Here is a 19,994-nt window from a genome sequence, read left to right on the forward strand (position 1 = left end):
AAATTCGTAAACAACCAACAAAGGTATAATGCGATGAAAATAATTATAATTAATCAAAGAATAAAAATTTTCTTTTTCTTTCTAAAAAACTTTTATATATAAAAGAAATTAAACAGCACTTTGTATATTATAAAACTATAATCACAAATAACGTATTTATATTAAATTTAACTAATATACCTATGAACAGATAGTCACGAACAAATGTCAATAATTCTTCCGATACGGCAATAAAATGGCGTTGATTTTTACGCGCTAAAAATGATTCTTTCCTATGATGCTTTAAAGTAAATTGATGTGGTAAAAAGTGTAATAAAAAGAAAAAACACCTGACGTCAATATATATGAAAATCGAATGGGTTGAAATGGATTCCGTACACTTACCGACGCAGACGCCATGTTAGCGTATTTTACTAAAAGCTTCCAGCGATACTAACGCCTTGATTGGCATAAGATAAAGCGCGAAATATGTATCGAGGCGTTTTGAATTAAAAATCCTAAAAGAAAAGTTAAATATGTTTTTGATCAATCACAAACGATTAAAATTTCTAAACGTACTTCGATAAACGAGACATCGAATGCCTGTCAAAATTGATACAGGTTCAATGTTGTTTGAATATCGAGTGCGTCCCTGTAGATCGTTGCCGGATTGGTGCATTGAAAATGGCAAATTCTATTGGCCAATTGAGAAAGTGTTTAGCGTCACACGTATGTACAAGCAACCCTATTTGTACGCAAGGGCGAAGAGTGATAAACGTGTGTTCACGGTATGGTCATCTACGTATGCTCGTCCGGTTTCATGTCAACGTTCTGCGTATCCTGCTCGGAAATCATAATTGACAAGTGCAGGAACGAAGTCGTCGTACAACAAATTCACGCGAATATGTGTTGGTAATAGTAAAGTGGCAATAGCAGCGCCGATATTTAGTAGTAATAGTAACTGTAATGAAGGTAATATCAGTGGCGACTACAGTGGTAGTAGTGGTGGTGACGGTGATGGTGGTGGTGCTAGTGGAGATAAGTGCGGGGGACTGAATGCATATCAACGAATTTCATGTCCCACGAAACACTTTCTCGTGGTTCACGTCGTAGAGAATGTGCGGTGTAATCTAAGGTGTCGTGAATTTGACGATTGGTACAATGTTAAAGGATTATTCGCCGATTGTACAGGCGCTCCTAGGAACGTTATTTACATGGGCTCTCACTGCAGCGGGTGCCGCACTTGTCATCGTGATTCGAGGAAAGCAAGTAAGTTTTATTTCTTTGCCTCTTTCCTTTTTTTTTTCGAATCAAATAATATTTTCAATTCGTGTACACTTCTTTAAATATTTATCATTTTATCAAATAAAATCATATACATTCGATCCTAACCTATCTTATATACTAACCTTATCCGGCTTTATCGTACTTCGCGGGAATTGCTCCGTTTTGAAAATATTTTGAATTCCGTTTGTCAATTTGGAAGTGTTCCTAAAATTTTTATAATATTTCAGATATTATGTTTCGTTATAAAATGTTCCAAATTTTACTACTGCTATATCGTATAAAATATATTATAATAATATCTCAATCTTGATGATTATTAAATTTATGATGTTTTTTAATCTGTACATTTGTAATGTAAATTTTTACAACCAGTTAGCACGAAGTTAATTAACTCTTCTGTTTGCGAATCGGAATGAAAACGTATTACGTAATTTCAATGTTATCTATAAATTTTTCTTTTTTTTTTCTTTTTTCTTTTCTTTCTTTCTTTTTTTTTTTTTTTTTTTTTTGAAGAAATTACTAACATCTATTTACTCTGTTTAAACTTTATCTGATAAGATTAAATTTATCCTAACTGAACATATAATGTAATATAATGTAAAATTTACAATTATAAAACAATTATAAAATATAAAATTATTGGATATATAGTAGATAATATTTTATACATAATAAAAGAAAAAAAATAAGAAAAGAGGAAATGAAATAATATGAATGAAGAAAAAAATTAAAAAAATTAGGAAAGAAATTATAATCATTTTTAATAAAATGGAATAAATATATCATTGATCATTCATACAAAGAAATGTGTTTAAAACTTTAAAAAATTAATTTTAGAATAAGAAATAGAAGGATGATTCTAAAATATAAAACGCATTTTATTGCAGCGTAAATTGTTGGACATCAGCCTGGGATTTGCGGGCGGCGTAATGATAGCGGCAAGTTACTGGTCGCTACTGGCACCTGCTATCGAAATGGCGACAAAGAGCAAAATTTACGGTGCAGAAGGCGAATACGCGTTCGTACCAATCGGAGTTGGATTTCTCATAGGCGCGGCTTTCGTTTATGGGACGGACGCGTTGATATCTTCCCTTGGCATTCAGTCCCCCAATGTGCTTTTAGCTATGCAGTCAGTCGGTACGAAACAAAGACGCAAGATCCTTGCAAAACTAAAGAGTGACGAGGATTTAGACGATTATGATCCGTATAACGACGTACAGATATCTGATGGAAAAATGTATACTCAAATTGAATCGACAACCATCGATGGTATCATATTTTTTTCTTGTCATCCAATTCATCCAACATCCAATTCTCTCTGTAGGCTTGGAAAATGGGATCAGTTCACGATACACGTGTATATTATGTTTATGTATAAAAATATATATAAAAGATTCAATGTACACTCGCCCCTCTTTGCTTTCTCGTACAATAAGCAATCGATTTGTACAGAAATAAGCAGATATTTTATCACATTATATTTTTCTATTATTTCTACGAGAATAAAATATCTGACGTTTCTTATTTCTGTTAGCTGCTGCTTATTTCTAAACGATACTAATTTTTCGTGTATATTCCATTGTGCACGTATTGTCCAATGTATTGTTTCATAGTGTAGTTGGCCATTTACTGGAATGTTTGTCAAGTTTTAATGCTTTTTGCGTTAAAAGTATGGAAAGGAAAGTAGTGTATGCATGAAAACATTTCAAAACAATAAGTGGAATTTACAAAAACACGATCGGTAAAACGTTTAATTGTTGAAACATATAGTAGCAGCTATCTACTTAAGATTGCTTGATAATTAAAAAAACAAATCAATGCACGTTCGTTGTATTTTTTTTTTTTTTTTTTTGTATATGAAATTCATACTATACGCTTAAATATTTTATATCGTAATATTAAGATAAATTTGCTTTTTACGTAATATGTTTCAAATGCTTATAGCACTTTCTGATATCACGTGTTTTTATATAATAATAGACAATTACTTAAGGACAATAGTTTCTTCTTTTTCTTCTTCTTCTTCTTCTTTTTCTTCTTCTTTTTTTTTTTTTTTTTTATTTTTTTACTTTTTTTGTTTTTATTTTTTTTAATTATTATTGTTGTTCATATCTTAATCAAAAGCCGATCTCACTTTAATAAATCAAGGTTTGACACAAAGTTAACTCGATTATCCGATGACAAATCGTACATTTCAAAAATGTATTGCGGAATCTACAAAAAGTTTAATTTACATAACAGTTGCATTATCAGCTAAGCTAGCAGTCTTAGATAGTTGGCTACTACTATAGCTTATTAACATATTATTAACACTTTTAAAAATAAAAGGTATTTTTTTCTTACGAAATAATCACAGCAACATGGATAAATTTTTCACGATCGTGTTTAAAAAATATTCCACAATTTATAAAACTGATCTTATTAATCCTGCCTGCGGATCTAAAATGTAAAATAGACAAGAAGTACAAAAACTTTAATAGAGAATACCGGGTATTAAAATATAATAAATTTTATCATGCCTTAATCCAAAGTCATAATAATAAGAAAAAGGAAAGAGTAGAATATGCTTATATACACATTGCTGGTGTAATGTTTAAATATCTTTCAAAAGATCAAGCCACAATATTAGTTTATAACATTATCGTTGTCGCACTTTTCAGGTTTCTATGAGCAAAATACCCGAAGACGTCAAATTGCGAATATAAATAGGCCAACCGAGCAAGGAGAAATAGGCACAATTTACGATGATCCCAACAACGAATGTAGAAACAATCAATGGAAAAGAGTTTTGTTATTGGTTGTTGCTATTACGGTATGTAAGTTAATCGAGTATTTTAAGATATAACAAAATTATAATAAAATATAATAAAATATAGAGGAAGCTAATAATAAAAATGTTTGCAATATATTATTAGGTACACAATATTCCAGAAGGTCTTGCAGTTGGAGTAGGATTCGCAGCAGTAGGTAACAGTGCATCAGCAACTTTTGAAAATGCAAGGTAAGCAACGCACGCTTCTACCGTCTTCTAGAAAATATTCGCGAACAGATTCTAATTTAAATATTATTCCACATAAATAACGCATTAAGATTTCAAACATCGTCGAGTGAATATGTTTTTTTTTTAATCCGATAAAAAAAAACTTTTTTAACAGTGGAAAATAGTTTTATATATATATATATATATATGTATGTATATAAGTTACGTAGCTATATTTCAATTAGATGCAACGTGCATCTAAAATTGTTCACTTAGATCAATCGGGCCTATTAGATTCATTATAGAAGATCAAATCGAATCGTCCAAAGAGTTACGTACATATCGTTTCGATTCATTAGAAATGGATATATGTATATTTATTTAAAAACACGTTTCAGAATTACGGCTCTATGCTCGATAAGAAAAATATTCTCGTATCGCGTTTCACTTTTCTTTCACGCTCGTTTCAAAATAATTTTTTGGATACCGACATCGATAAAAACAAGAGGCGTTGTTCGTAGAATAAGCGACGCTAGTGTAGAGCGTTAAATATCGAGCCACATGAGAACGATTCGTGTCGCTCCTAGATGGCTGCAATTTAGAAAGAAGTTGGGCGAGTTGCCGATAGACGGTAGCACCATTGACGAAGAATCATACACAAGTTACGAGCGCGTGCTAGGAGGTCCCCATGAATGAGTTCTATGGTGGTCGGTCGCGAGTGCCAGCCGCAGGCAAAGTTTATTGGCAGCGGTGGGTGCCTGTTGCGCGGGGGGGAAGGGCACGTGTGGCCCTGGAATTCAACGAGCCCTAGGCGCCGCGCATTCCATTCCATACTCCTTTCCCCGCTTCTTCCCTCCTCTTCGACTTCTCCCGAACTCGCTCTCCTTACTGCCTTACGCCTTTGACTTTGGAACATCGCCTGCTATCACGTGTAGTACTTACAACGAGATCGAATAGCGATGACATTGATTTCATTTTTATCGAAGAATTATCCGAATAACGTAGACTTTATTTATAGAAAATTTCGACGATATCGCCAACTTTCGTATCTCCATCCTTCCTTCCTATCGTTCGTTCCTCTTTCTTTTCTCTCTTTTTCTTTTTTTTTTTTTTTTACATAAGATACAATGGATATTTAGAGTCTTTTTCGAATGAACGGCCTATATCAACGTTTTTTTCCCTCCGTCACGCGATAGTTGAGAAATACGGAGCGAATTCTCTTTGTTCTCGAACGTATATACGCGATACGATACACGATGGCTTTGGGAAAAGCAAGGTCCATCGGGTGAAAATTCGAAAGAACGTTGAATCCCGTAAAATATCGTTGCCGGTAAGCCATTTTCTCCACTTCTCGAAGAGAAGAAGAGAAAGGAAAGATTGCGTGTGATAAACGGAACGACGTAAACGCGGTATCGCGCAAGTTTCCCGATTATGAATGAATCCTCGTTGTCGTTGCCGTGATCGTTGTCGGCGGCGTCGTCGTCGTCGTCGTCGTCGTCGTCGTCGTCGTCGTCATCGTCTCGGTCCTCGAAAGATGACCCCGGCCAATATATCGGAGGCACGCATATCGCCACGCACTAGTTCGTGGGTACATTATTATCGCGTTGAGGGAGTTTCTTCTTCGATCTTGTTCGATCTTTCTTCGAGAAAAATGGCCGAACGTAAAGCAATGATAATCGTATTGATCGAATATAGCGATCGAATAGCGATACGAGAAACGAACGTCGAGAATGGATCGAAGAATGCGACGCGATTTCGAAAGTTTATTTTCGAGGAGTTAAGAGGCTAAAATTATTGGGTGCATGCTCGGCATAATAAGCGGCAGCCAAAGGAAAGAAAAAGAAAAAAAAAAGAAAAAAAAAATTGAAAGGATTTACGATGGAAATTCGGGTTTTATTGCGCAACGGATTGATTTGCGTTATCGATCGATGAATCGGTTGCGCCGCGTCCTTTTCAAGGAAAAGATAATTGATTCTTTTGAAGATGGAAAAAGAGTAGTTAGTTCCATTCCAGAGGCGGCGAAAGAATCATGAATGAAAGGTTGGTTGATCGGTAGCGGACGGCCGTTCACGTCAGGAATAGTTGAGAGTAAGCAGACAGGACAAATAGAGCGAGAAAAAGAGAAAAGGACGATGGAAAGGCGGGCAGCCGATATAGGAGCAACGATATTTGCACTCGTAAAACGTTCAAGGAGATCCGGTACTGAGTCACCCTCGAAGGTATGCGAATTTTTCCCGGAATCTCCTCTCGTTCTTATCTTTTTGCTTTTGAAATTCGTCACACAACCTGGAACGTCACAACCGTTGTTTTCTCGCGATCTGTTGCACAAGTATCTTAAACTTGCGAACGACAAGGAAAAAGTTCATTGAACTCGGTTCGACGAACATTCGTCGGAATTCGTTTCTCGAACAAAACGAATAATCCATGAATTTGCCCTCCCCCCCCCCCTTTTTTTCGATCGTAGAAGAAAGATGAGAGAGAGAGAGAGAGAGAGAGAGAAGGAAAAGCTCGAGTGAAAGCGAGAGAAATTGTAGCACGCGTAAAAAAAAGGGAGGAACTACGGAGCGGTGGATTGGCGTGGCGCGTAGATGAGGTGTTGCTATGTTAAACACGGCGCCAGACAAAGCTGCCGACGAAACCACCTTATTTCAGATATCCTATATCCTCCTGCGTGTGTCTGTCTTATTATATACCGACCGACCAACCGACAAGTGCTCACCGCGCTACGGCCCTTCTCTGTCCTCGTTCGCATCTTTATTTTTCTCTTTTTTTCTTTTACTTTTTGCCCGCTCTTTTCTCTCTCTGCCATTTCGTCCTTTCTCCCCTCCCCTGCCACATAGTACATCGCAACTGCAAACGCGATAGCTCTTTTCGTTCTTGTCTGCCAAATAAATAAGAGAAATCCTCGTCGTACATTTACATCTCGTATCCAACGATATACGTAACCTTTAAACGGAGTTCCCTTAATCGTTGTACTTTGCACTCCCTGCTCCCTTATCATGCACGCGGGAAGTTAATTGTGACGTGTGCTATAATAGCAACGGAAGTCGGTTACGATATAGCGCTTCCCGTTCAGTTTTTCGGTGAACGAAGCGTCAAGAAGAGCGCACGTGGAAGACTCCCTCGGAACGAAGCTTCTTCGCGACGAGAATATTTCCGTTTTCTTTTTTTCTTTTTTCTCTCCCGTTATCCGGTAGTGGAATTCGATCGATACGCGAATACGTTTCTCTCCTCTCGTCGTCCTCCAACGATTTTCGTTCTACGAGATGGATCCGAGTGCAACCATTCACGGCCGAAAGATTCCGAGAACTCGACTCATGCGAGACATTCTCCTCCAACAGCTAACAAACACGTCGATAGCTTTTCTCGGCTAGTATTTCGCGTTCGAGTAGGTCTCTCTCTCTCTCTCTCTCTCTCTCTCTCTCTCTCTCTGTCTCTTCTCTTTTCGCCTATCCGAAACACGTAACGCCGCAACGTTTCCTAAAGATACCTAGCGCTCGGTCTCGTAGCGGAGATAGCTAGTCGCGGACGATTCGAGCGATGGAAGAAAGAGATGGGTGGCGATCGGAGGGCACGTTTGTCATAGCCACTTCCTCCTCCTCTTTCTTCCCTTCTCGAGCGATCAAGACCACTACTATACCGCATCTCTCGATCTTGCTCGGTGTCTCTCGGTTAATTCGTTTCTCTTTCTCTGGCATCGGGCGATGCACTGGCGTGCACGAAGCAACGACTTTGCAATGCTTGGAATGCAGCGGCATTACGCATGCGCATCGCGTACCTTACTCGGAACAGACGAACAGCCGGATCCCCGTTATGTCCCTCGACGATGGCCTCGGGACGATCGTCCGCACCGACTAGCCGTCCTCTTCTTGCGGATCGAACTACCGTCCCGATGCTTATACGCTTGCGTCCGCGACCAACTACATACTTATATAGCTGCGCACAGCCTATTTCTTCCTTCCTACCGTTCCTACCTTCGTTCGTTGGTGGATAGACACCTGCCCACCGACCGACCCGCACCCCATCCTTCTTCCCCATTTCGACGACGAACCAATCTCCAATTCCCCATTCGCGAATCCAATTCACACAGATAGGACGGACAGAGTTTTCGGGTGGAAAAGATGGAAGGAAGGGGGGAGAGGGAATGGGGGTCGCCGACAGGTTGGCCGATAATCGGCAATCGGCGTTTGAGGCGTTAAGAGGCGCGAAACGATGCCGGAGGTAGCAGAGAAAAGCGGGGTTGTGATCTTGGTCTTATGATTTTATGGTGTTAAGCCGTGGCCGGTGGCCTCGGAACTCGAAGAGCCGAGAAGAGTCGGGAGAACTCGCCTTGGCGTTGGTGGAATGCGGGACGGGCAAATCGCGGTCGGCCCGCTTGCGCCTCGTTCCCATGCATTCCTTACTCCCTCTCCCGTTCCTCCTTCCTCTCTCTTTTTCTCTCCTCCCCCTCCTCTCCCTCTCTCTCTCTCTCTCTCCCTCCCCCCTTCCCCCCCCCCTCTCCCTCCCCTTTTTCCTCTTCCTCGCTCCTTGCTTTTCTCCTACAAACGCGTTTATACGTGTACGCTTCTCCTTCGAGCCCGCGCGTCTTACGGTGTACCGACCAACCGCGCGCTTAAACGCGCGCGCGCGCACTCTCTCTCTCTCTCTCTCTCTCTCTTTCCTAGTCTTTCCTCTATATATACCTACTTGCTCTATCTCGCTAATTCGTAAGTTCACCAATCGCTCGATCGATTCCTTCGACAGGGATTCGACGTCCTTTCCTTCGGGATCGTTCCTTTGCTCCCCTCCTCTTTTCTTTTTCTTTTTCTTCCTCTCCTTCTTTCTTTCGAACTGTCTTGTCTCGAGAAGAGAAATGTTTTTACTATCCTTGTTATTTTCGCTATTTTCGATCGGGAATTCGTCGATCGTTAATCGATCAAAAATTTGAAACGCATTTTCTCAAATTATTTGGGTTTGTTCGTTTCGGAAATGGAACGTCGAAACTCGAACGTCGAAAAAAATATATATGATTCGCCAAGGTTTAAAGTCGGTGGATAAGCGTTGCCACCTAAAGACACTCGGGTTGCTTATGGAATGCAAAATGGCGACCGCGGGGCATTCAACGAATCTACTTGGACGCCATTTTGGTATACGCTGAAACCGTGTACCGCTATATTCGATGATATCCATCGATACGCGGCTTAATCTCTCTCTCTCTCTCTCTCTCTCTTCCTTATTAATCGGCCAGTCATTAGCTAATAGATTGCTAAATTTAGCGGCTCGTCGAACGCTTGTCCATCCAGAGTTATACTCTCCTCTGTGAATCCTGCGAATATCCCGACGAAGATTGATCTCGAGGATGGAGAACGTCGGATTGGTAAAATGTTTCGCCAAGATGTTTCGTACGGAGAAATCGGCGATTCTCGGGGCGAGACAGCGCGACGCCTTCGCGCGCAATTCCCCAGGCGATGGATGCCTTCGTTTCTAATTTGAAAGGCGAACCATAGCGGCGCGATCTCTGCTATACGTGTAATAGCGGAAAAAAATTTATGAATGGACCTTGACTCGGCCCCCTTCTCTCTCTCTCTCTCTCTCTCTCTCTCGCTCGCTCGCTCGCTCTCTCTTTCTTTCTCCTCGTTTTACTCGAATCATACGAAAACAAAGTTTCCGCAAATACTTATTAACGCGATAAGTATTTTCTAATCTAAAAGAAACGATATCTGCCCGATATCTTTCCTTTTTTCTTCTAGAAGCAAACCTCTTGGATAGCGTCGTCCGACGACGAATCAGGGGGGATTGACGGGACATTTAAGTTTGCTTGGTTGAGTCAGCTCGATAGCAATGTATAGGGGGAATCGGATGTATCGGTCCAGAAATCGGGAAAGAAAGTTAGAAAGGAGGAGAGATATGTAGAAGAAGCGAGAGAAAAGAAAGAGAAGAGGGAGCGAAGAAACGAATGAATCGAAGGAGAAGGATAGAATGGGATAGGAAGAGGAAGGGAGAAAAATAAGAAGGTGAAGCTAGCACGGTGGAAGGGGACGAGGATCATTCTTGGAACTCGGGTGACCTCCCCTGGTGTAACTGGCGAACAGCCGGACCCGACGGATTAACTGTACAACCACTTATGTACTTATATACATCGATGCTGTAGGAACGCGACGACGATGCCATCCCATGAAATAACGTGCTACACGCCGCGGCATCGCATACCATACCATGTGCCTGGCCTGTACGAGAGAGCGCGGCGATCGTGCATCGCGCGTCATTCATTCACCTGTTCACCCACCTCGTCCACCTCTCTCTATCGATCCATCTCCGATCTATTGTTCCTTGCAAATTCTAACCTTCCTTCTATCCATCGCGTTTCGGATCGCGTCTTTCTTCCTTCTTTCTCTCCACCGAAATTTTTCCCTCCTACATATAACATTCGTTCCTATATTATCTCTCCTCTTCCTCTCTCTTTCTCTCTCTCTCTCTCTCTCTCTCTCTTCTCTACCGTCTTATAGATTAAATTTCTATTCGTTTCTTTTTTTTCTCCTCTTTTTTCTTTTTTTTTTTTTTGTGCGAGAACCGAACCGAGTTTCGCGAAACTTGGCTTTCGTTCTTTTACATCGAGTCGGTCGATTACATTCCATCTCTGTTCATTCATCGATGACGTTCATTCATTCGCACCTTAACCCGATAATCCGTTTGCTTCGTTTAATCGAGGCAAAGCTACCATTAGATTACGAGAATTCTCCATTTTTTGGCGTCGTAAATATTGAAAGATTATAAGGAGTATAAAAGGAGCGGAGCGAAGTGAAACGGAATTGACGGGTGGTTAAGAAGAAGAAGAGCGGAGGAGCGCGATTAGCTTATAAGAAAAGGAGGACGGTCTAGAACGGATCATCTGCGAAGCGAGTCCGAGTACCTCGAGAGTCGGCAAGCAAATGGAAAAATGTAAAGAATGTCGAAGTCGACGACCAGTTTGAAAAAGTTACCATGATCGGATGAGATCGACGAGGTACAGGGCAGACGTGACGTTTTACGGGAAACTTCGTGTCCCGTGTTTTGGAATATTTAAAAAAAGAAAAAAAAAATATTTGTTATCTCTTTTGCTACTTTTTATGCATTCCTATATTATTGTCCTATTATTTTTTTACACAGCGGAAAATTTCGAATAAAAGATGAAAGAATAGGATCGAAAGGAAAGTTGCACGAGAATGAAATTATTTTTTCTTAAGACGATATAAAAATCAATTATTGCAAATAATTTTTTTAATGCATAAATAATAATAACGAATTTTTTTTTATAAATTCTTTATAAAAGAAAAAAGAAATTATTAAATCATCGTTTATAGCCAAAAATTATTTACTACTTGTATAATTTAATATTTTTGTATAGAAAATGCTGAAAGATACGTCGATTTATGCATTAAAAATGCATTGTATGATTCCATTTGAGAAATAAAAGTTAAGCTTCGCAAAAGCTTCTTTTCGAATGACGAAAAACGAATCACGTCGGAATATAATCTCGTAAAAACTTCAAATTTTATCCGAAACATTTTTTAATATTATCGAAAACAAGTCAAGATATCTCTTATAATTAGAAAGTTACAAATTTATCTTTTCTAAAAGCAAACAGCCTAAAGTATCGCAAAAAGAGCATAAATACATAAATTGTAAGTATCTCTGAAATTAAGAATACCGATTTAAAAGATGTAAATGTAAAAAAAAAAAAAAAAAAAAAAACTGAAAAGAAAATGTTTATAGATGCTACGAAAGGTAAGTTTATAAAACTTCTTTTTAAATTATATTCTTCTTTGAAATTTCAATGACGTCATTTCCAAGAATTTTCTCGAAACAAAACAAAACAAAAAATGTAAATAAAAAAGAATTTCAAAACCAGACTCGGAAAATCTAGAAATTTTCGAAAATCCAAGAATTTTGGGAATTCCAAGAATTTGAAGGTCATTTCCAGGAATTTTCTCGAAACAAACAACAAAAAATGTAAACAAACAAACTAATGTTTGCAAACAAACGAAAATTCTGAGACGAGGGATCAAAATTTTTGAGAAATTTCGTGAATAAACATTGAAAAATGTAAATATACAAATCTTTGTTTGTTGTAAACAAAGAACGAAAGTCCCGAAAATTCGAAGAATTTGATGTTATTCCCAAGAATTCTTGAAATTCCAAGAATTCGATGTCATTTCCAAGGACTGATGTTAACTAAGATTCTTTGAAACTTTTCCATTCGTTAATCTTAATTTTTACGAGATTATTTTTTATAAAAAATTTAGCATTTATCAAAATATAACAAAGAGAGTGGCGAGTCCTTGTGGATGGAATCGATGACCAATATCGTATCGATCATCGATCTCACTGCTATATCAATTTCTGACGACACGTGGAAAAATTAATTTATATACGTATAATATGAATATTAACGTAAAACTCGGGATTTAGTATTTAGTATCGGTATTAAAGTTTTTCGAAACGATAATAACAGGGAAGAGTTGAAAACAACTCTCGAATTCCTATAACAGGAAAAAGTATGACGCGTCGCGTGTACTCACGTGTATCCATCTCATCCGCGATGCGAGTTAGCTCGCAGAAAATCACCTCGTCTTCCTTACTTTTGTTCTTTTTAACGTGCAATCGAGATATACGCGGCTCTCGTTGAAGCGGGCGTGTTTATTTTTCATGCCACGTGTCCGCCGATAGAGCCAAGTACGAACTTCGTGTTCTTTCGCGCAACTTAGCATACCGCTCAACCACTTTGTTTCCTTCTCTTTTTTTTCTCTTTTTACAGAAACCTCGCAATCGGAATCGGTATTCAAAATTTCCCCGAGGGATTGGCGGTGTCTTTGCCCCTGCAAGCGGCTGGAATCAGCACGTTGAAGAGTTTCTGGTACGGGCAACTGTCGGGGATGGTGGAACCTCTGGCCGGCGTCCTTGGCGCAGCCGGAGTGACGTTCGCTGAACCCGTGCTACCTTATGCGCTCGCCTTCGCAGCCGGTGCAATGATCTATGTCGTGATCGACGATATTGTTCCGGAAGCGCATCAAAGGTCAGTCGTATTTCTCCACGTGTACATTTTTACAGCAATTAGAAATAAGAATACGTGAAAAAAAAAAAAAAAAAAATCTCTCTTTCTCCCTCCCTCGCATTCCTCCATCTTTCTCCGACTCCGATATACTTACCGTTTGAGGCAAAAGGAACGGCGCATCGCGGACGGTGTAGAGAAGATAGAGAGACGCATGTACGGCGCATGTTCGAGAACGATTACGGTACAATGGCGCGTGACGGCAGTAGCGTAGTTAGCAGCGAGGCGTCGGCAAAACGGACGTGGCGAATTTCTTTCCCAGGCTCGGCTGCCTAGTCGAAGACGCATTGTCATTATAATTGGCTTCTTTTGTATTTCGCGTGTGATCTAACCGCCCTGCCCGGATACCCGACTCGACGTGTATAAACGCGTTCGCTCGCATTTATTCCTGAGACGGTGAAGTTAACTTGGCTCCCTCGGGAAACACAAAAGTGACACGATCTCCCTCTTGTCCCTCTTGTAAACGGTTGTGCTCCTAGACCTCCAACAGGATTCGACAAACACTCTCTCTCTCTCTCACTCGTGCGCATCGCGTGTGATCATTTCGAAAAGAGTAGAGTAGTAGAGTCGAGGGGAGAAAAGAGAGGGAAATCACAATGCTCCCTTTGCTTTCCGGTCTAACAGGACGGAGTAGAGTTTCTCGGCGCATGCTCGTGCGCGCGTGCTCTTCCAATTGCAAGATCGTGCGATATCGAGAAGGAAAGAAGCGCAAAAGGATAAGGACGAGAGAAAGTTCGCGAGATCCGAGAATCGATTAGTTTTCGTAGCGGCGCATGCGCGCGGCATCCGAAAAAGAAAGGAAAGAACAGGTCTCTGCTAGTACCGATCGAATTCAATTCAATTCCTCCCGTTCCTCGTGAAAACAATTCAAAAATAATTTCGACAATTGATTTTTCTCCGATCGAACGATCGTTCCCCTCGATTCGATCGGTGAAAAAAGGAATCGAAAGCCTGGCAATTTTTCGTTCAATTTCGTTTCGTATTCAAAGTTCGAGGGACGCGCGCGATCTTTTCGCGATGGATAGATATTTCGTGGGGAGATCTCGATCGCATATCGTTGCGAGGGCAAGCTATAATGGCTGATAAAAATACAAATTTCCTTGGCCGAAAGGAGGTATTCATCGCGCGGATATGATTGATGTGGTAGAACGCCCACCGAAACACAACGGCGCATTTCACCGGCCGTTAAAATTGATGGCCGTGTATAATTTACGAAATCAACAAGCCGTGACGTGTAATACCAGGTACGAGCGTGTGTGCTTTGTGTGTACTTAATCCCTACTTATATCGCGATAACCTTTTTTATTTCTCGCCATCCTGGCGCGTATTCCTTCTCCACCATCTCCTCGTTTCCCCAATTACACCTATACCCATCTTCCGATACGAAGATTCCGCTCCGTTTTTCCGATATTCCCCCTCTTCGCACCTCGGATATTTATCCGTCTTATATCCGTCGAGCTGGTCGGTCCATCGTCGATGCACTCCACTCCGCCTCCTCCGATCGTTCTACGTCCTTCCAACGGATCCAATCCCACGAAGGAGAGCGTGTTCGTCTTTTGTCATCAGTTTCTTTTTTTTTTTTTTTTTTCAATCTTTGAGACAACATATTTTTCTTTCTTTCTGATTACAGTGGAAACGGTAAACTCGCCAGCTGGGCCGCCATCGTTGGCTTTTTGGTAATGATGTCCCTAGACGTCGGATTAGGATAAAACGATTGGTCGTGCGAAATTGAAAGATTTGGCATTTTCGGGCAAAATGAATGCCAAAATATCGCAATTTTCTTCGTTCATAAGTCGATGCGTATTGTTATCATTTTTCAAGTATCAACTTGAGCAATTCCTAACAATTTGTCTTTTATCGCCGCTCTTTCGAAACGTAGCGGTAACGCGGGCGAAGCTGAGGTTAACAACCCTGAGCTTTTGCCGAGCGAGATGTTCTAGTTGAATCGCTAGCGTGTCCCAATTATCGTCAAAATTATCGAACTGTGTCTTCCAACGATATCTAGTCTTTGTTGATCCGATTCGAGAGTCAATTATCAATATATATATATAGATGAATCAGGCGACGATCCACGACGATTACAGCTTTACAACGTTCTCGAGTCGAATTTGATGCGATCGTGCAATCATCGTTTCTATTCCTATCCCCCGCCCCTCCCTTTTCTTCCTTCGCTTCCTTATCTTCTCGTTCTACATCGGTAAATACGAGGTATCGTCGCGATTCACGAGGCGCGCGATGACACGAAAATATTCGGAATATTGGCGATTCGTCAAGGATCGAACAGACGTGGAATTTTGAATTTGGGGCAAAAATTCATAATAACGGTTAACGATGATTCGGCTGTAATTTCGTTACGCAAAATTCCACTATAGCTTCATTTTGTTTCTTTCTTTCTGAACGGAGGAAGAGGATTCGATCTTCTTCTCGCGAATAAATGTTTGAAAATGTGTGTTTCGCACGACAATCGTTTGATACACGTTAAGATAATAGACGCACGCACGCAATTATATCATAAATATCGTAATTATCCTGTCCGATCGGTTTGTCGATTCTTGTCGATCGACTTGAAAACTGGAACGAGTAAAACGCACGATCGACGCGTCGCTATATATACACCTTAATGCAATTAGATGTAACTACATAAGTTTGTAACTGCCATCTTGCCATCTTTGTATAATATTTCTCTTTTACCCAAAACGAGTAATCGTAACGAAGAGCTCTTCTCGATGTTACCAACTATTTAGTTTTATCGATCTACCGTAGCACCGCACCAGGTAACGGAATACTCATCGATCATGTTTCGTTTCACGCACGGCGCTCAACACTTTCTTGTAAAATAAAAATACTATTTTTTCGTACATAATAAATTCATACGTAGATTCATAAGGGATTCGTACGTTATTTGTACATGTGAAGAGAAGCGCAACTCGTTCGAAGATAAATAGAAGAAAAAAAGAAAAAAAAGGAACGTATATATATGTAGATACGATAGATAGTAAATTGTAAGGTGTTCCTATATCAGAAACGAAGTAATCCTTGAGTAAGTCAAAGTTTCGATCTCGAATCGAGACGTGGACTAAGAGAGAAGGAGAAAGGAATCGATCGTCGTTTCCTTTGTATCAAAGCAACGCGTTTAAAATACAACAAATATCGGTGGTCGTATACCATCGCGAGCGAAGCGACGCTTTGGAAACCGACTACTATTTACTTATATAGCTAGTATCGATATTAATATAGACCGTAGACCGAATTTAAAAAGTGGGAAGGTTCTCGAGACAGGGAGCGTGTTACTCGGACGATCGATAGATAGATATCGACGATAGATACGGATCTTCGATCGTAAAACCGAATATCCGCGAATCATTATTCAATGTTAAGGAGGATTTCTCGTTATTACTCTTACTTACAAGTTTTCGAACAAAGTTTTGTTTGTTTTGTATCAAGAGCAATAATAAAACAATAATAATTCGAATCAAGGAGGGAAAAAGATATGAGAGGGGAAAATTTTAACAAGACTTTTATCTCTCGCCCCGACGATACGAGAAAACTTTTATTTGACTCGTAGAAATCGTAGAATTTACGAGCGAGAAACTAAAATTTTGAATCGACAAATAGGAGGGACGGGGGGAGGGGGAGAAATTGGATCGTTGCGCGATTGTCGTAACCATCAAGCGTGTTCGTTCGTTCGATATAGAGGAAGAGCAACACTCGATGCACGACGCCGAGGATGGAGAGGAAGAAGAAGGTTAGTCCGGCGAGTTAGCCAAGCTGTTGGCGGTGAGGTAAGATTCGGTGAAACGAGCGTGCAGTATCGGCACGGTGGACGCAATCCTCGTCTCGCGCCTCCCGTCTCACCCAAGTTGCATAACCCAAAGAGAATCGAGGCATGAATGGAGCCGAGCGACAAGGACCGGTGCACCGCTCAGTTTCCCGGTGCAACGAGTCGGCAGTCGTAGCTAGCTGGTGGGGATGGATGGAGGAACCGAGAGAGAGACGCATCGGTATTCAAGAAAGAGTAGTATCACGGGAGCGGCGAATCGGAGCGAGAGAACGAATGATACGGCCGCGTCGCGTCGCGTCGCGTCGCGCCGCGCTGTGCCGTATAGAAATGGCGCAGTGCTCGACAGAATCCAGCCTGCGAGAGCGAGAGAGAGAGAGAGAGAGAGCGAGAGAGAGAGAGTGACAGGGGCTCATCGGAGGGACGGAGAGGCGACGACAAAGGCTGGTGGATGGCAATGTCTAACGTGGATAAAAGAAGGGGGAGAGACGAGACGCCTCGGAACAAAGAGAGGACGAACGTTGCTAGAGAAATATGCGGTATATATATATATATATATGTATGTGAGAGAGAGAATGTAAGGTGAAAGAAGAGAGAAAAGGAGAGGAAGGGATGGACACGTAAGTAAGCAAGTAAGCGAGCAAGGAAGCGAGCGAGCAAAGTAAGTAGCGGTAGATGCGAGTCGTGGCGAAAAAAGAGGAATAAGAGGGGGGAAAGAGAGAGAGAGAGAGACGAGGAGAGGAGGAAAACGTCGGTGGTCTCCGAGAGTGGTGCGGTAATCGGTTTGGCAAAGTCGAAGGGATGGTCACATGGTGCGTTATTCGTCGTTGTGCGCACGGTCGGTCGAGCGAAAGAGGGAGGGGCGGCGAAACGGGACGCGAGGGGATAAGGGGTAATGCGTTGCATCGGAAAGCCGAAGCACCGGTGCTGCACCCGTCAGCAGTCTTACGATGCACTTTGCCCCAAGCGTCTCCGATGCGGCGCACGTGCGATGTGACGCGATGCGACGCGATGCGACGCGACCACGCGCAACCACGATGACGCGCCGCCAACGAAATCGCGTCCAATTAATCCGTTCGCAACGACAGTGTTGATACACGGTGATCGCAAACAGGCGGAAAGACGGAAAGAGAGAGAGAGAGAGAGAGAGAGAGACATCGATCTCCCGTTTAACGGCTTTCGCGACTCGTTCGCGCCGCGTGGCCTGTGTGCTACCGCAACGGTATCGTTCCCATTCTACTTTCCGAGGCTACCATCTCGTAGATCTCGCTCGACCACGATGTATGCGTGCTCGTTCGTTCCTGCCGATATACCTCTCCACCCCATCCCCCTTGGACGTTGCCCTTTTCATTCTCGTTTGCGTCTATCGCGTCCCCTCCCCGCTACATCCCCATCTCTGTCTCGTGTGTACTCGTTATTACGTAACAATTGCCACATTGCATATTCCGGGACTCGCCGCTTTCTTCTTTTTTACCATCTCTCTCTCTCTCTCTCTCTATCTATCTATCTATCTATCTATCCTCTTTCTTCCGGTATTTCGTTCAATTTCCTTCTCTACACTTGGAGCTACGTCCGATCATCTCGTTCGTTCGTTCGTTCGTTCGTACGTTCGTTCTCTCTCGATTTTAAATCGAAGCGCGACAGATGCGCGACAGTTGTTTAATCGATACTTTGCCGGAATACTTTGCCTACTAGTTATCCCGTTTCTTCGCATCCTCTGACGGATACGATTCACTCGTGGGGACGATCCGGCTGACCTTTTAACTCTGTTGTCCCCCTCCCACCCCCCTTCTCTCTCTCTCTCTCTCTCTCTCTCTCTCTCCCTTCCCACCATTCCCACGTGGCAACGAACTTTCGACAAAAAGTAATCATCGACCTCGAGCTAACACCGGAAGTCGTAGGAAGATGCCAATTGTACGATACTATCGCTTACCAACGCTATCTTTCTCAAATAAACGAGCAAACGAAGAGGGCGGATAATAGGTGTCTATACGTCCAATAAATCGAAATATAATTTAAATATTGTCCATGATAGTATCGAGGAACCTGTGACCAGCTTCGTCGGGAAGAGTATCCGTGTGAGTACACAGTAGTTATTTCAGTAGATAGATAGTTGGTTTTTTTCGTTCGGTTCGACTTCTTCGGTTTCCTTTCTCTTCCTTCCTGGTCGTCGATCTTTCGATCCTTCGATCATTCGTTCCAATATCGCGCGACTCGCTTCTAATCTTTATCCCCGAATTGAATTTTTCAAATATATATGCGTATATACGCTTCTCTGTAAACATCTCGCGGATGATTTTACACGAGTCTGCTCGAGATGGTCGCTATATGAAATTGTTTCAACCGCTCGATTCGTCGAAATAGTTCGTTGGTTCGTTCGCTCGGTACGCGAGGAGAAGTATGCGTGCGGTTCTATGTACATGTATAGAAATAGCAGTGGCGGAACAACACCGGAAGCGAAGGAGTTCCGCCCATGCTTGAAGGGTCAGCGTACTTTGAAAGCCAAGATCCAAGACTAAGCGTATCGCGTTTGCTTGCCGAAATTCTATACGTACGTGTTTTAAAAAAGAAAAAAAATATACAAAATATATATATATGTACATATATATATGTGTGTGTCCATCGATTAGTAGAATCGTCGATTGATCATCGAATCCCAAAAAATCGAAATTCCAATTTCAATTCCTCAAAAGAGATCTCTCTCTCTCTCTCTCTCTCGAAAAAAAAAATCGTCTCCCCCACGACGATGCATCTCGAACGGAAACGAGATAAACGTGAATCCGCCGTGGAATTTTAAGGTTTTAAAATTTGCATCGAGGCTTTTCTCTCCTTGATGCGTGCAAACGTCGTTTCCTCGTTAAATGCGTGACTTTATGAATGAAACCACTACCGAGTGCAACTTC

General features: G+C 41.4%; 2 protein-coding genes across 13 annotated transcripts in view; one reads left to right on the plus strand and one right to left on the minus strand.

Moving 5' to 3' along the window:
* LOC100863322 (putative Golgi apparatus membrane protein-like protein CG5021) overlaps positions 1-19,994 on the minus strand; it is a 35,557-nt gene that overhangs the window by 1,381 nt on the left and 14,182 nt on the right. For 2 of the 11 annotated variants that reach the window (XM_086909122.1, XM_086909119.1), the window contains exons 1-3: positions 1,389-1,728; positions 559-819; positions 385-497 (exon numbers count right to left, since the gene is read on the minus strand). The exons of 2 other annotated variants lie outside the window; for them this stretch is intronic. In XM_086909122.1, the coding sequence (XP_086765248.1) occupies positions 385-399 (15 nt within the window). In that variant the 5' untranslated portion in view covers positions 400-497; positions 559-819; positions 1,389-1,728. Of the gene's footprint in view, positions 1-180; positions 820-1,388; positions 1,730-19,994 lie in introns of those variants that run through there. 7 more of the 11 variants (XM_012483493.3, XM_086909120.1, XM_012483495.3 and 4 more) reach the window with 5 other exon arrangements.
* Zip48C (Zinc/iron regulated transporter-related protein 48C) lies at positions 677-16,199 on the plus strand. 2 transcript variants are annotated; one of them, XM_086909110.1, is made up of 6 exons: positions 677-1,248; positions 2,154-2,403; positions 3,927-4,078; positions 4,182-4,267; positions 13,020-13,277; positions 14,944-16,199. In XM_086909110.1, exons 1-6 carry the CDS (start codon positions 1,141-1,143, stop codon positions 15,020-15,022), a joined length of 933 nt encoding a protein of 310 aa, XP_086765236.1. In that variant the 5' UTR covers positions 677-1,140; the 3' UTR covers positions 15,023-16,199. The 2 variants fall into 2 exon arrangements, with proteins under 2 accessions (XP_086765236.1, XP_086765235.1); XM_086909109.1 differs by having other exon boundaries at positions 750-1,248; positions 2,154-2,535.

This window comes from Apis florea, unplaced genomic scaffold (genome assembly GCF_048593485.1).
Source record: "Apis florea isolate Af1SG1 unplaced genomic scaffold, ASM4859348v1 contig_3081_pilon, whole genome shotgun sequence".
Classification (NCBI taxonomy): domain Eukaryota; kingdom Metazoa; phylum Arthropoda; class Insecta; order Hymenoptera; family Apidae; genus Apis; species Apis florea.

What these genes read in the sequence shown, in the direction of transcription:
- Zip48C (XM_086909109.1), top strand. Translation starts at nt 1,141, where the DNA reads ATGTTAAAGGATTATTCGCCGATTGTACAGGCGCTCCTAGGAACGTTA. An exon ending in TGAATCGACAACCATCGATG is followed by an intron (nt 2,536 to 3,926) that starts GTATCATATTTT and finishes CGCACTTTTCAG; the next exon opens with GTTTCTATGAGCAAAATACC. An exon ending in GTTCCGGAAGCGCATCAAAG is followed by an intron (nt 13,278 to 14,943) that starts GTCAGTCGTATT and finishes TTCTGATTACAG; the next exon opens with TGGAAACGGTAAACTCGCCA.